This window comes from Cavia porcellus, unplaced genomic scaffold (genome assembly GCF_034190915.1).
Source record: "Cavia porcellus strain 051 isolate PalLab524CR breed Dunkin Hartley unplaced genomic scaffold, mCavPor4.1 scaffold_5, whole genome shotgun sequence".
NCBI lineage: Eukaryota > Metazoa > Chordata > Mammalia > Rodentia > Caviidae > Cavia > Cavia porcellus.
This window is the reverse complement of record NW_026947488.1, coordinates 38,087,584-38,104,346: the sequence shown is the minus strand read 5'-3', so window position 1 is coordinate 38,104,346 and position 16,763 is coordinate 38,087,584. Positions and strand designations below refer to the sequence as shown.

The 16,763-nt window shown below is 35.9% G+C and overlaps 1 protein-coding gene across 2 annotated transcripts in view; it reads left to right on the top strand.

Annotated features, from left to right (window-relative positions):
• Macrod2 (mono-ADP ribosylhydrolase 2) overlaps positions 1 to 16,763 on the top strand; it is a 1,970,011-nt gene that overhangs the window by 1,941,112 nt on the left and 12,136 nt on the right. For both annotated transcript variants that reach the window (XM_063248672.1, XM_063248671.1), the window contains one exon: positions 9,064 to 9,135. In XM_063248672.1, coding sequence (XP_063104742.1) covers positions 9,064 to 9,135 — 72 coding nt within the window. The remainder of the gene's footprint in view (positions 1 to 9,063; positions 9,136 to 16,763) is intronic.

The following is a 16,763-nucleotide window of genomic DNA, read 5'->3' as shown; positions in this document are numbered from 1 at the left end:
TGCGCTCCCCGACTCTCTTTCCTAGAAAGACCCTTCTCACAACACGGAGTCTGCAGATTTATCACTTTCTGGTTTAGAAGGCCTAGACAAAACAGCAGAAGCCAATGGAGAAGCTCCCAGCTGGGTCTTTCTCTTGTAAAGTTCTAAGTCTTGGTTGAATGGAAAACACTGTTCAAGTTCTCAGAAGAGCTGCCCCTACCTGTGATAGACAATAGTGCAGACGAAGTGTGCATTTTAGCTGAGTATGGGGGCTTTTACACGCCCACTGACAAATCCAACACAGCTAATGTGGTGCTCTAGCTGCTTTATTCTTCCCCAGGAAAACCTCCCAAAGAAAATGCTGCCTGGAGACAGCTCCTGGAGAGCTAGGGAGCCCCAGACACAGTGGGAAAGTCGCAGGGTGCTACTGAGCAGGTGCTTTCTATTACCCTGCAAATGCAGTGCGGCCAAGGGAGAGAGGAAGACAGGGAGAGTAGATAAAGATCTTATACCCACCGGAAAATTAAAATTCTCTAACATAGAGGGAAAAGTGAATTGATAATGTATTAGGTAAACCATGTGCAAAACTGTCAATACAGAAATCTGTATCAAAGACAGAGCTTTGATAATTTATGAATTTAACACTTATGTTGACACATGATTTTTTTAAGAAAACTAAAACTTTTAGATGGAAGCATAGTTGATTTAGTTTATCTTAACGAAAATAAAAGAAAGTCTGTAAGATATTTGTAATATGTTCCACAGAGCAAAAGTTAATTTTCTTAGTTTATGAAGAATACATGAAAGCCAATAAAGAAAAAAATAAATAGGAAAAGGTTGGTGAGATACCAAAATCAACAAGAGAGGAAAGGAGAGTAACCTCACTCATTATAATAGAAATTAAACACTGAGAACTTGCCATTTTTCTCCTTGGAAAGTTTTAAGACAATGCTGAGGGATAGTGGGAAAACCACTTTCAAACCTTGCTAATTGGAGCGTAGATGGATTTGACTCTTTTTGGAATGCAATTTTGGAACATCTTTGAGAACTAAAGGTGCACATATACCTGGTCCAGCTAGGGCAACAGGCCCAAGATTTTGCCAACATTTAAATGCAAGAATATTCACTAAAGTTCTTTGTAGAAGCAACAATATAGAACTATAATCAAAAGCTGTCAATATAGGGCTGCTCAAAGAAATTATGATATATACCTACTTCAGCAGTAGGACATTAAAATGTATTATGATGCAGTACTCATGTTTATTAAATGTAAATTTTAAGCATTAAAATGAATGTATCCCTTCAAATATGCTTATCAATGCATACAGACTTTAATACATATTAAAATGATAGCATATATTATAAATACATTTATGTAGACTATGAAAACCTATGGAGATTATAAAGTATCATCTGCATTTTATACAAATGAAAATGATACAAAGGCAAGGAGCCAGGCAGAGATAGAAAAGTGAACAGTAGATCAAATTGTGTGCAGTGATTTTTCGGGGAAGATTTTAGGGAAAATTTAACAAATCCAGAGAGTTGTTTGGAGTCATTTTTTATTAACATTTTTTGAGCCATTTGAAAGTTGTCATGTATAAATATAATTTTTTATTTTAGTTTTGGTTTGGTTTATTGAGACAGGGTCTTGCTCTAGTTCAAGGTAGCTTTGAACTCACTATATATTCCAGGCTGGCTTTGAACTCACAGTGATTCTCCTGCCTCAGCCTCCCTAGTACTGGAAGTACAGGCATGTGTCACCATGTCTGGCTTGGCTTTGTCTTTTAGTATCACTAAACTTAAGGATCATGTTGCTGAACTTTGTCTTTATTTCTATTTAAAATTTGCAACTTTTTAAAAAAACTAGTATATATTTGATTAAATTGTAATTTATTTGATTAAGTTTTCATAAAACATGAGCATCTCCATAGTAACAAGTCTTAAATTCAGGAGCAAAAGATTAGAGAAAGGAGGGGAAGAGAAATGCAAGACAGAAAGCAGAGGAAAGGAGAAAGGGAAGAAAAAAGGACAGGAGGAGAGAGAGAATCCAGATACCCTACCTGCCAAAAAGTGAAACCGGAAATACCCAGATCAGGTTTAAAAGCAGTTGACTTATTATGTTTGTAGTTCAAGAATGTAAAGATCAGCCTCTGACAAAAAATAATGCACTCTTGGCACATGAAATCCAAAATGTCATTAAAAGTAAATGATTTAAATAATATAAATAAGTACATGGAGATGTAGGCTTTCTGAAGAAGGGACAAGGATCTAAAGATGAGGATGATGAGAACTCAGAATGAAGATGGGACATGCATTTGTACCAATTTCCCCCAAAGAATGTGGTCATTAGGCATCACAAACACATTAAAAAACAAAGACTGAAAGAAAATAGAACCATGTCAAGGAAATTTGTATCTGAATTTTTAGTTTTGCTTGTGTTTTTTAGACTGGCTCTCCCTGTGCAGCCCAGGTTGTTGCGCTAGCTACATAGCCCAAGCTGGCCTGGAACTGATGAGCCTCCTGCCTCAGCCTCATGAGTGCTAGGATTACAGACATTCACCGCTGTGCCTAGCCTGAAATTTGATCTTTTTAATGGGAGACCAATGTGTCTTGATCAGGGTGAAAAGAGTGAGTCTCTTTCCAAAACAAAAAACAGAAAACAGATGTGTGACATTTTATTTTTGATTTTTTTAATCTCAAATATAAGAAAGCTAGTTTTAGATAAGAAGTTATAAAGGAACAATACAATGCAGAAAACCAATAGCACTTTTGAGATTTAACATAGCTTGAAATTTAGATAACGTTAAACAGTGTTGATGATTTGACTGCATAGATCAATTTGGTAGCATTATTACATAGTGCAGCCCAGAAATTCAGCCTCTCTTCCAGTCCTGTGTTTACAATGACAGTCTCTCTCCATTAAATTGGTCTTTGATCTCTTTTTACTTAGCTGCACTTGGATTCTACACCTACACAGTGAACTTGCTAGTCCAGGGTAAAGTAAGGTCTAATTGAGCTCATCTTGCCTAACGATCAGTAGCTTGAAAAGAACCAAAGCCTCTTAAGTACTAAATTGGTGCCTATGCATGTGGAATAACAGCCTCTTCCATCTGAGCTGGGGAGTTAAACCTTTGCGACAGAGGCCCTACACTTTAGAGCTCGTTTTCTTTCCTTTTCGTACCATAAGAAGTCAACAAAGTTAGTCCAAATGGCTACACCTCTGTGCACTTATTTCCCCCCAGCACAGGGGACTGAATTTAGGGCCTCTGCACTTGGCTACATTCCCAAAACTTTTAAAAATATTTTTTTTTTGAGACAGGGCTAAGTCATTAAAATGGGTTTGAATTCACAGGTGTGTACCACCCTGTGTGGCTCCTGTGTAAATTAATTCAATATTTCTCAAAGTTTTGTTCATGCATAATTATTGCAGGAAGATTATTTCATTATTATAGAAATTATATATATTATTATTGTGAGCTAACAAATCAGGCACAAATCATAATGTTTTATAACTATAACTTCTATAGGATGAAAGTAAGAAACAATTTTAGTATTAAACACATTAAAATGTACAAAGTATGTTAGCAAAATATGTAATAACATGCTACAATGATGCATGTATGCAATAATGATGCATATCAAACCATCCTTAATTTCAGAGATTTAAAATAAGAATTATCTACTTTTAAGGTTGATTCTGTAAAATACCTACTCTTTTGCTGAGTAACGTTAGCATCAATACAAGTAACCCAGGCCAGTCAGTCTGTCAGACGTATTGAATCCTGGTGTCAGCCTCATTGGACCAACCAAAGTCATGTTCTTGGGATGAAAGGAACAAAAAGGAAAAGCCCGAAATGTACAAGTATATTTCAAGTCTCCCCTTGACTCAATTCTGCTAATATTTCATTGGCCAAAACAAATTTTGTGGCTAAAACGAATGTCAAGAAACATGAAGTGAATTCCCATGGGGTTGGTAAGTACACAGTAAGCATTTCTATGTAAGTTATTATGTTAATAACAAAGTTGTAATGTAGATACGATGCAAGCACACTTCGTCTGAATCACCACTGCTTTGTTTCAATGCACCTGAACCCGGACAGGTCTGCTGTCTGCACCCATATCTATGTAGCTACATATTCTGAAAAATAATTATTTGCACTGTTATTTGCTGTATAAAGTATACAAATCTCCAAAGAAAATCTTGGAGGACCCTTTAACATCTTTACATGTTCATGTATTTTTAAAAACCTGGTTAACTATATTTCATTTGCATCTTGGTATCTTTTCTCCTGCGATGGTACTGCTCTGTTTATTGCTTTTTGTGTTCTGCCACTGACCTACAAAAGGTTGCCGTAATCAAGGCTTTGTGGAGTACAGTTGCAGTTGGTAATTGAAAATGAAAATGGTATTGAACCTCCCAGGCTCTTCATGTTTCAGTATCTTTTATCTCCTGCTAAGAGCCCTGAAATATACTTCTCATGTGTGTTCCAAGCAGTGGCCATCAAAATCGGAGGTTGGGGGTGCATGCAAACTGGAATGAGCTATACAGGCAATTTGTGTTTTGATCAGAGTCTGTTGTCTATGCAAAATGGACTGATTTCTCCAGGACCCAGTAGGATAAAAGCCAGTTCCACATTTATGTCAAAATAAAAAATAACTGTTACTTTTTCCCCCTTTTTCAAATACACAACACATATATGCACAAAAATCCACATACACACATGCAAATTCATGTAAGTATTGCCAGTGTGTACATAAAGCTATATAGTCATGTTACATGTACACTCATACAAGCAGACCTCATGTATACTTATGTGCTAAGCAGATAATATCTCCCAGAAAGACCTTTAGGCTCCATGAAAGAAGATCAAATAAACAATGTCTTTCCTTGCCCCAGGAATTTAGCAGTATGTAGAGCTACAATTTGTTCTGTGGCTTTTCTTTCTCTCTGTTGTGATTTCAAAACTGCCATCACATGTCATGCTAATCTGTGCCAATGCAGTAGCAAAGCTCAACACTTCTCACATTCTATTACAAAATAATGAGGTAAAAAAGACAGAGAGAAGGCAAGCAACTTTAAAAGTTTAGTGTTTACTAATTTGCCTTTTAGATTTTGGTTTCTTCAACTTTCTCCATGTTTTAAGTAGGTCCTATAAGTGTTTCGCATCCTCTCATTTTCACAGAGTAGCATTTGATAGATTAGCATTTTATCTATCTGAAAGAGAGTTCTGCATCATACTTAAGGGGTCTGTCACAGTAATGGCCCCAGGGCTGTTAGTATTCATTGTTTTAAGAGATTGCTTTGAAAATCCTTGTTGTCAGCCATCAAAAGCAAGAATCCTAACTAGACATTCCTGTGGATCCCATCTTGTAGATTCCATCAAAAGCAAGAATCCTAACAAGACATTCAAGGAAGTAATACTTAGGTAAAATTAGTTATATTGATTTTCCTTCTATCATAATCATTTCTTATTAAAAAACAATAATGTTCTGTTGTAATTAGTTCTGATGGCACCTGGGAGAGTTAGACAAGGAGTCCTAACAGTTTATAGTCATTTCACTAGTGAAAAAGTCCAGGCTTTTTTTTCACATGCTATGAGAATTGCTAAGTCGTTCAGAAACCTCAGTGACTAGCCAAGATACCCTGTCTCATGACATGCTTGTTTTTGTCTTGCCCATTTTCTGCTGAGTACTCTGACTTTTATGCTATATGGTATATTTATTTCTTCAGGTACTCTGTACAAGAATCTTTACCACTCTTAATGATGTGTTTTTATAAACATTATATTGCTAATTTAACATTTTTTTAAAAGACTTAATAGTTAGTGGATGCTTTTTTTCCATTTAGGAATATTTGCCTAATGATGTGAAGTCATCTCTTCTATGTTATCTTTTACAGTTAGTTTATAATCTACCTGGAACTTTTTAGTGTAAGGGAAGTATTACCTCAGTAGAGACCTGTTAATATCAAGTTCTCAGGTTACCTGCCCTGAAAAGTTTATTTCAAACTCAAATTTGAAAAGTTTTCATTGAATATGGAATCTGATGGCAAAGATTCTATTTTCAGTGCTTATAAGATGCCATTGTATGGCCTCTGGATTCCATTAATTAATTCAGTTGCAACTCATTTAAGGTACTATTGTGGTTCTAAAGTTAATGATCTCACAACATAATTTTATATTTTTCTTAAGCTTTGTTTTCAACAATTTTACAGTGATTGGCCTGAGTGGTTTGTTATGAATTAAGTTTCCTTAGTGTTATGAGATCCTTGAAACATTTGATATATTTTATCAAACAGGTTTCCTACTACATTGTCCATTGATTTTAGCAAATTGTCTCTCTTATATTTTATTGGATTCAGGGGCTGGGGATTTAGCTCAGTGGCATAAGCACCTGCCTTGCAAGCCAGCAGTCGTGAGTTCGATCCCTGGTACCGATAAAAAGGAAAAAGACAAAAAAAAAAAAAAAAATTACCGGATTATACATAGGATAGTTCCTATTTCGTGTGTCTTCAATACTGTTATCTGTATTTTTCATGTTTTCTTCTGATCTAGCTTGCAATTTATTGATCCCTTCGACTGTGTCTGTATGCTGTCAGATTCATCTATTGAACTTTTTTTGGTCCAGTTCTCACTTCAATAGGTCCAGTTTTCTAATAAACTTCTTTGCCATTAAAATTCTTACACTTTGCATTCAATTTAAGCACACTAACCACTGAAGTTGTGTCTACACAACTGGGTCTCTGTTGTGTCTCTCTGTGTTGTCTTTTTTATTTCCTTAGTTTTCAGTGATTTGTTCTTCAACCTTTGGAATCCTCAGTAATTTTTCATTGAATGTTAGTCACTGTGTTTGAAAAACTATAGGGATAATTTAAGCTTCAAATAGTTTTAATCTTCCTCCAAAGAAGATTTATTTTCACTTGTGATAGGTGGTAGAAGAGAAAACTGTAATTCAAGCAGGAATTATTTTGGTTAAAAGTTGGTCTTAAATTTTTATACAAGCTGATTTAGTTTGAGTTCATCATCACCCCCAGGGTATAGTCCTTCAGGGGACCCCACACAAAGCCTGAGGACTTTATCAGGTTACTTCATACTGATGTGGCGTCCTCTCCACCCTCAAAGGCATCCGGAAGCTGTCTTTAGTACAGGTGAGATGTCAGCTCCCCTTCCCTGCTCTCTGATGGCACCACTGTTTGTAATAATCTGTCCAGTGCCTCTAGCTGTCCTTTGTAGGAGGATCACTCTGTATGACAGGCAACCTTGGTCGGAAATAATTTTAACTTCTATTTCTTTTCTTCTTAGTAAAGTGAATCATCTTTTCATTATTTTTGCAAGTCATTACTATTGCTTTTCAAATGAACTATCAAATTTTTTATATACTTTTCTATTAAGTTATCGATCTCTATTTCTATTTTCAGATGCTCTTTGTTTATTAATGATAATTAACCCTTCATGATAAAGGTGCTAATATTTTCAATTTATAACTTTTTATAAACATTTCCTATATTATTAGTATATTTATTCCAAAATTGTTGAAGGCAAGTAATTCCCTTTTTTTCCCTGACTAGTTCTATGTTTTAAGTAGCAAACTTTTCCCAAGGTTAGAGGAGGTCATCAGTGTTGTTTTGTGCAAAGGGGCGTGTTGACGAACAATTGGAAACTGACATATCTTCCGGAATTGTCAGAGCTATGAGATGTGTGATACAATGTCCACAGATTTAGCTGGAGCTCTCAAGTTTTGCTTTCCTTTCCCAATCTCATCCTCAGGAACTAATAGAAAGAACTCAGGGGCCCAGTGACTGTCCTGTTGCCACTGAAGGGTGTTGGGTCATTTTTTTCCATCTTGTGTGTGCTTTCCTGGGTATCTTATCTAATCTCCTTTCATCAGTGTTACTCTACATTAAGGTCTCCCAAATGTCCACTCTTCTACTTCCCAGTCCTCCGCCTCACACGCAATGCAAACATCCCTTCAGAGTGATCCTTTTCTTGAGACCTCAAATCTAAAACAGCTTTCTTCATCTTTTCTCCTGACCTATATACTGTCTACCCTCTCAGGCTCAGAGTATGGCCACCTCTGAGTTGCTAGTTTCCGCAAAGAATTACAGAGTGCAGATTTTACTTTTGAAGCTCACCTCTTTGAAAAGATTACCAAATGGATCTTTTGCATCCTTCCTTAATACTCGCCAGCAGGGACACCAAGCCTAATGTACTCTCTGCCCTATAATACTGTACATAACAAAAATGAAATGGTTTTCTAGCATTTTATCTCTATTCATATTTATTTTTAAAATGCACTTGCTTTCCTGGTTGATTTTTAAAATGCACTTGCTTTCCTGGTTGTTTTCATCAATTATGAAAATGTAATTGATGATTAAGAAGTAAAAAGGTGTTGTCCTTTGGAATATCTGGAAGATTTCACAGGGTAGGAAAACAGTGCCTCCCTGCTAAACTTAAGCACATTGCAGCTCTGACTATGGTGAATGGGGTCTCACCTTGTGAAGCTGCCCAGGCAGGGTGGTCACTGTGAAATGAGCTCAGACTGGATCATCAGCCATCCGCAAGCATCTGGGAAGGTCTCCTAGGAAGCCAACTCCATCTCTCATTTGTGTCTAAACAATAGCCACCAAAAGCCTCCCTGTCCAGAGGATAGATCTTTCCATTTTCAGACATGCCTACAGCAAAATAAGTTTTACTTTCTTCTTTTCAAAGGTTAAATTCTCCCTCTGTCTCAGACACACACTCACTTCCCTAAATTTAAATTGTACATTGTGCTGATTAAGCCACATTCTCTTGCTTTTATTCTGCCAGATTTCTAATTTGAGAGACTCTATGTATGCATGTATGTATGTATGTATAAATATATGTGATTGTCTCACAAATTAAAGAGAACGTAGAAGACAGCGTTAAAGTATTCAGGCAACTCTACCCACTGTTTCCTCCTTTAACCTTCTCTGCAAAAGAAGCTGAATCCCAGGAGTATTTTTAAATGTAAGAGGACAATGGAGGGTGACAGAACAATTGGCAGTAAGGCTGTTATAATTCTCTAATCAAGGCTGATCATCTTTCCTTGTTGCTGTTATAGGTGAGGACACACCTGCAGCTTCCGAGAAAAGCCAGGGCTCCAGTGACACAGAAACTGGTACAAGTCCTGATGGTAAGTCTCTGAACCGTAAATCTGACACATTTTCTGCACGCAATCCAGGAGTAAGAGAACACACTAGTCTATGAATCAAAAACCATATTCTGCTGGGAAATGACAAAAATAGCAGCTTTTTTTTTTTTTTAAACACTAGCGTGTTTTAAAATAGCACATTCCTTGCTTTGAACAAACTTTGTAATATTGAGGCCACAATGGGCAATTCCAAGGCTCAACTAAAGTTACCTGGTGAAATTCACAGAGTATCACTCACTTCTGCAGAAGGTTGGCCTCACTGCTAGGGAACCCTAACTCAAATTAGGACTGAAATTGCTCTTGAACCTTCATTATTACTTTATTTCACTGTATCGTATCACATGTCTTGGCCAAAAACATAGTGGCTCCTTAACACTTTAAAAATAAGATTATATACCAATGATATAGCTCAGCAGCACAAGAACCTGCTGGCAAGTGCAAGTTCCTGAATTCAATCCCTGGTAACAAAAATCAAAACAAAAAAAGGTTATAAAAATCTTTATTCATGTCTAATTTTGAAGGCATCTTAAGATTTTGAGCTTCAGACATGTTACTATCCCTTGCCCCTAAACAATTACGAGCATCTTTGAAGTACCACTTCTTACATTAGAAAAATAATAGTAGTTTAGGCAAAACCATTATTAGTTTAGGTACCACAATAATGGTAGTTTAGGACAACCATAATTAGTCAAGTAGTCAACTGTTTACACTATCTTAGTTTAATTTTAAGTTATACATATAAAAATTGTATATATTAATAGAATACCATATGTTTTGTGTTTCAATACATGTATACATTGTGTAATGTTTAAATGAGGTTAAGTATATCTCTTCAAATCTTTATTATGAGAACTTTAAAATTCCTTTCTTCCAAGTTTTTGAAATGCACAGTGCATTGTTTTCTTAGTCGCCCTAGCACGCAATAGCACTGTAGAACTTCTTGCTGTAATCTAACTAGTCAACATTCCTCCATCTGCCCCTACTCTGCTTGGTAACTACCATCCTACACTCAGTTTATGAGATCAGCTTCTTTACATGCTACATATGAATGAGATCACTGTGCATTTGTCTTCCTATGGGTGATTTATTTTACTTAAATAGTGATCTCTAGTTTCATCCATGCTGTTACTAATGACACACTTCAGTTTCATGGCCAAATAGAATTCCACTGTGTCTATGTCCCACATATTCATCCACTTATTCATCACATATTCAAACACTTAGGTTGTTTTTATTTCTCAGCCTTTGTTAATCATGTTACCATGAACAACAAAGTGGAGAGGACTCTTTGACACATCAAATTTGTTTCTGTAGGGTATATATCCCATCGTGATTTCTGGGTCATGTGGTAGTTCTACTCTTAGTTTTTGGAGAAACTTTCTTAATGCTTTTTATAATGCATGTACTAATTTTCATTCTTACCAACGACGACTGAGGGTTCTCTTTTTTCCATGTCCTCATAGTGCTTGTGGTCATTAGTCTTTTTGATGACAGCGATTCTGACTGCAGTGAGATGGTGTTGTGGTTTTAATTTGCATTGCCCTGATGAAGAATGATGTTGAGCATTTTTTCATGTAACTCTTGACTATTTGTGTGTCTTGGGGGGGGCGGAATTTGGATGTATTACCTGTTTCTAATTAGTTTTGGGGTTTTTATTTATTTTGCTATTGAGTCTTTGGAGTTTCTTACATATACATAGCAGGCAAATACTTTTATCCATTGTGTATGTCATCCTCCCTTTGTTATTTCTTTTGTTGTGCAGAAGTGTTTTAGGTTTTTGTTTTTGATTTTTTGTACTAGGGATCAAACTCACAACCTCGTGCTTGCCAGGTAGGCGCTTATGGTGCTGAGCTAAATCCCTGGCCCTGTGCAGAAATTTTAATTTGATGTAATCACGTGTGTCTATTTTGCTTTTGGGGAATCCTTTACTAAAAAACATAAATAAAGTTAGCTCACTCAGTGTCTTAAAGTATTTCCTCTATGTTCTCTTCCAGGATTTTCACAGTTTTAGATCGTACATTTAAATTTTATATGATTTGAATTGATCTTTGAATAAGGTGAGAGGTAGAGATCTAGTTTCATTCTTCTGCATGTGGCTGTCCAATTTTTCCCACACCATTTATTGAGAAGACCATTCTTTCTCCAATGAAGAGCCTTAACATCTTTGTCAAAAGAGATATAGATATCTGGGCTTAATTCTAGGCTCTCTAGCCTATTCCTATGATCTATGTGTTCAATGCCTAAACTATGCTGTTTGATTACTAAGATGTGAAGTATGTTTTTAAGTGAAGCAGTATACCTTTTGCTTTGATATTTTTGCTCAAAACGAGATTGGTTATTTTAGGTTTATTTTTTATAGTTCCATATAAATTTTACATCCTTTCAAATTCTGTGAAGACTACCATTAGTATTTTTTGTGAATAAAAGTGAATCTTTAGCCAGGTGTGATGGTACACCTCTGTAATCTCAGCACTCGGGAGGCTGAGGCAGGAGCATTGTTACGAATTTAAGACCAGCCTGGGTTACAAAGTGAGCTCAAGGCCAGCCTGAATTGTACAATGAGAGCCAGTCTCAAAAAGACAAAAAAAAAAAACAAAATAAAATAAAAACGAATCTTTAAATTATTCTGAATGGTATGGGCATATTAACCATATTGGTTTTTGTTTTTTGTTTTTTATTTTAAATCTATGCACACTGAAACCTTTCCAATTTGTCTTCGCTTTCATCCCTGGTGTATAATTTTCATTGTAGAACTCTTTCATTACCAAATTGCTTAATTTTATTTTTGTAACTATTGTAAAGATAACAATAGCACTGATTTTTCTGTTAGCTTTGCATCTTTCAACTTTGCTGAATTTATTATTTCTAATAGTTTTTAGAGTTATGTGCATACAAGATCTTGCCATCTCCAACAGTGGGAGTTTGGCTTCTCCAGTTGGGATGCCCTCTTCACTCTTCTTGCCTGATTGCTTTGTGTTGAACAAAAGTGATGAAAGTAGGCATCTTTGTCTTGTTCCAGATCTTATAAAGCTTTCAGATTTTCACCATTCTGTGTAACATTAGAGGCTGGCTTATTATAAATGGCCTTTATTATGTTGAGGTATGTTCTTCTATATCTAATTTGTTCAGTATTTTTATGAAGAGATACTGAATTTTACCAAATGACTTTTCTGTATGTAGTACTATGACCATACAGTTTTTGTGCATCATTCTGTGGTTGTGGTTACCATGTTGATTTGCACGTATTGATCCATTCCTGCATCTCTAAGATGAATTCCATCTCCTTATGATGAACAATCATTTTATTGAGCTGTGGGACTTTGTTCTAGCATTTTTGGGGAATTTTACATCTATGTTTATCAAGGATAGTTTTGGTTTTAGTTGTGACTTTATTTGGTTTTGGTAGCAGAGTAATGCTGGCCTGATAGAATATATTTAGAGAATTTTCTCCTCTTTTATCTATTGGAATAATTTAAGAAGAATTAGTGCTGTTTAAATATGTGGTAGACTTCATCTGGACCTTGGCTTTTCTTTGGGGGATAATTTTTATTATTCAATTTCATTACATGTTATTTGTCTTTTTAAGGTTTCTATCTCTTCGTGAGTCAGTCTTAATAAGGCCTATGTATTTAAGAATTTGTTCACTTCTATTTATTAAATATATAGCATACATTGTTTTCAACAGCCTCTATTTCTCTGGTGTCAGCTGTAAGGTTTCCCTTTTAAATCTCTAATTTTAGTAGTCTCTCCTCTTAGTGTAAGTAAGAATTTTTCTATTTTATCTTTTTTTTTAAAACTAGCTGTTTCATTCATGTTTAGTATTCTTAATTTCTATTTACTTCTGCTCTGATCTTTATTGTTTCTACTCTTGATGGGCTTGATTATTTTTTCTAGTTCCTTGATATGTAGTGATAGGTTAAGCTATTTGTATTTGATGTGAGCACTGGTAGGTACAAATTCTGATTTTTGTCATACTCCATACGTTTGTATATGTTGTTTCTATTTTTGTTTCAAAAACATTTTAAATTTCCTTTAATTCTTCCTTGAAGCATTGGTTATTCTAAAGTATGTTAATTTTCATGCATTTATATATTTTCCAAAATTTTTCTTGTTGTTTTCTAGCTTTGTTACATTGTGGTCAGAAAACATACTTAACATGATTCTGATTTTTCAAAATCTGTTGAGTCTTGGCTGTGGCCTATAATATGATCTATCTGGGGAATTTTCCATGTCTTAAGAAGATAAACAGATATTTGGCAGCTGTTGACTAGAATGTTCTGAAGATGTCTGTTAGATCCATTTATTCGAGGATATAGCTTAACTTAGCTGCTTATTTTCTGTCTAGATGATCTTTCCGTTGCTCAAAGTGGAGTGTTAAACTCACAACTATTATTGTATTGAAATCTATGTATCCTTTTATGTCTATTAGTATTTTCTTTGTAAGTTCACTTGCTCCAATTTTGGGTACATGTATATTTAGAATTACTCTGTCTTGCTGAATCAATCCCTTAGTCATAAAATGAAGGTATTTTTTCTTACTACTTTTAATTAAAAGTCTATTTTATCTGACAGAAATACGGTTACTCCTCTCCTTTGGATTCCCTTTGTATAAGATATTTTCTTCCATCCCTTCACTTTTAGTATCTATGTTCTTAGATGTCAAGTGTTTCTTGTAAGCAACATATAGAAGGATCTTATTGTTTTATCTACCCAGTTACTCTTTTAAGTGGACAATTGAATCCATTTATATTCAAGATAAGTATTGCTAGGTTAGACAATACTATAGCCATTATGTAGCTTGTTTTCTCATTTTGTTATAGTTCCTTTTTTTCTTTCTTTCTTACAGTCTTTGATTGTCATGTAATTTACTAATGTATATTTTGAAACCTGAATATTTTGATTTTTTATTGTAAAACATTTTTTATGGCTATTACTAGGCTTGCAAAAAATCATTTAGTTGCAACAATATATTTTAAAATAATAACATAACATGATCATAGAGAACAGAAACAAAAGAAAAAGAGAAATTATAGTGATAAAATGGAACTTGTATTTCTTTCCTCTACATTTTTATAGTCCCTTTTTACATCTGTCTATGGTACTTGGCCCTTAAAATATTGTTTTTACTGGTTCTGTTTTGCCTTCATATTAAAGATATAAATGGTTTACACACCATGCTTACAATATTAGAGAATTCCAATTTGTTTGCATAATAACTGACCAATGATTTTTATGTTTTCTTCTTATTCAATATTCCCTTAAGTTTAGCATTTCTTGTAGTCTAGGTCTGGCAGAGACATGTCACCTCAGCTTTTGTTAGTTTGGGAATGTCTTTCTTACTCCTTTATTTCCAAAGGCTGGCTTTGTCGCGTACTGCAGATGCAGTTGATGGTTTCTTCCCTTCATTACTCTGAAAATCTCATGCACTGTCTTCTGGCCTGTAAGTTTTCTGATGAGAACTTTGCTGTAAGAAGAACTTGGGTAACCTGTCTGTGTTTTTTCTTGGATCTGAGAATTTTCTGCTCATCTTGGAAAGTCTGACTATACATTTCTTGATATAAATTTGGTTACATTTGTCTAGTGACATTTGACCTTCCTTAACCTGGATATTCATAATCTCTGTATTTGAGGAGTTTTCTATCATTTCTTTGACTAGGCTTTCTACCTTTTTCACATTATAATATCCTTCTTAAATTCTAGTAACTTGAATATTTGCTTTTAAATACTGTCCCCAAATTTTCATAAGTTTTCTTCGTTCCTCCAAATGTGTCTTTTCATATCGCCTACCTATCCTCAAGCTTGCTAATTCTTGTTTAACCTGTTTGGATGCTTTCTATTATACTTTCAATTTTGCTGAGTGTATTTTTCAGCTCAATAATTTGTGTGACATCTTTAATTCATTTAATCTCTTTAAATTTCTGTTTTCTTTAAGCTCACTGATATCCTTAAAACAACTTTCAAATTCTCAGAGTTCTCTGACATCTGTTACTACCTAGTCAGTTTCTGGTATCTTATTTTGAGTATTAGATGAAGCCATTATGCCCTGAAAGCTATTGATGCTTTTCTGCATGTCATCAATCTGGCATTGAAGGTGCAGGTATTTATGCAAGTCTTCTAATGTATGCTAGCCTTTCCAGAAATTCTAAGCTGATTATTTCCTATGTTTCAGCAGTATATAGCAGAGAGTGTAGATGTGGCAGGAATCTGCTGGTGGTGTGGTAGCTGTTTTAGTATTACAGGGCAATCCAAACCCAGGTTTGCCTCAAATACTCTATTGTATAGATCATAAGCAGTAGAACACTTAGAAGAAATCTGTCCTCACAACCTTCTCCTTGGAGTCAGGGTCAAACAAGATGCCTTATCCATCATTACCCCCTGCAGCAAAGTTCTAAAGGTCTCTGCCCAGCTCTGAGAAAATTCACTGTAGATGGATCAGCCTCAAACTTCTGTGTCACACTTGTGGCCACTGACACTGCCACAAAAGTATATCACACCCTAACCCACATATCTTGATTATTTTTCTCTCATTGCTAAGACAAAATACCTGCTGCCCAAAGTGAAGCAAGGAAAAGTTTATTTATCTTACAGTTTTTGGAGGTTTCAGTTCATATTCAGCTGGCTCTTATTCAGGGTTGTATGGCTGAAGGGCAACCATTCATGGCATCCACAAGCAACAAGAGTAAAAAGTCAAAAAGAGGAAGTATGTTTCCTATAGCCCTTACACTGTATGCCAGCTCCCTGACCCTGGGCAGGTATAGTACTCACGCCACGAATCCCAGTGCTAGACAACAAACCAATCACAAACATTAGATTCAACTGCCTCCATGATTCCATGAAGCTTGCGGGGTAGGGAAGGCTCTAAACACAAACTATACCACCATGCTATTGTTCATTGCCTAGAGGTGAAGTAGATTTGTTAGCAGTGACTGCTGCAGCTAACCACAAGTGATATGGGCTGGAATAGCCACCCAATAGAAGTCACCTGTTGTCCCCTGGTTCTGGAGTTCTTCTGCAAACTTTGTGCAATGACAGGCCTAATGGGGGGAGTCCAGTCACTATTAGGTTTCATGAGGCCAGCACTAAGATTTAGGACAAAGTGTTTTGCTTACCAATCTCTCATATTAATGTGGTCTTGCACTCCATATGTTACTCATGATCTGAGTAATGTTGAAGTCAGTTCCTTGGCTACCTAACTGGCACTAAACTGGGATGTGCCTAAGTCTCACAGTTACAAAGAGCAAGTCTTGGTGTGCACCATGGCTCACACCACAGCTGGGAGTGATGCAGGCCAAACTTGAGTGTATTCCACTATGGCACAGGTCTTGTCTGATACTTAGGGTATTCTAGAACTATTTCTGTGAGCACCCTCCTGGTGGTAGCTGCACTGCTTGAGCAATTGGCTAAGACAGTCCATTGACTACCAAGGCTGACACTAAGTGGGGTCAAATTTGTATCTTACACAGCTGCAAGGGCCTGCATGCTTTCTTTAGAAGGAGGGCAGGCATAACACTAGCCCATTCTAGGGCTGGAACTCAAGCAGTCCAAATCTCAAGTCTCCCTTACTGGCACACAGATGACTGGTTAACACCATGGCTGGTCTAGAGGTTGTA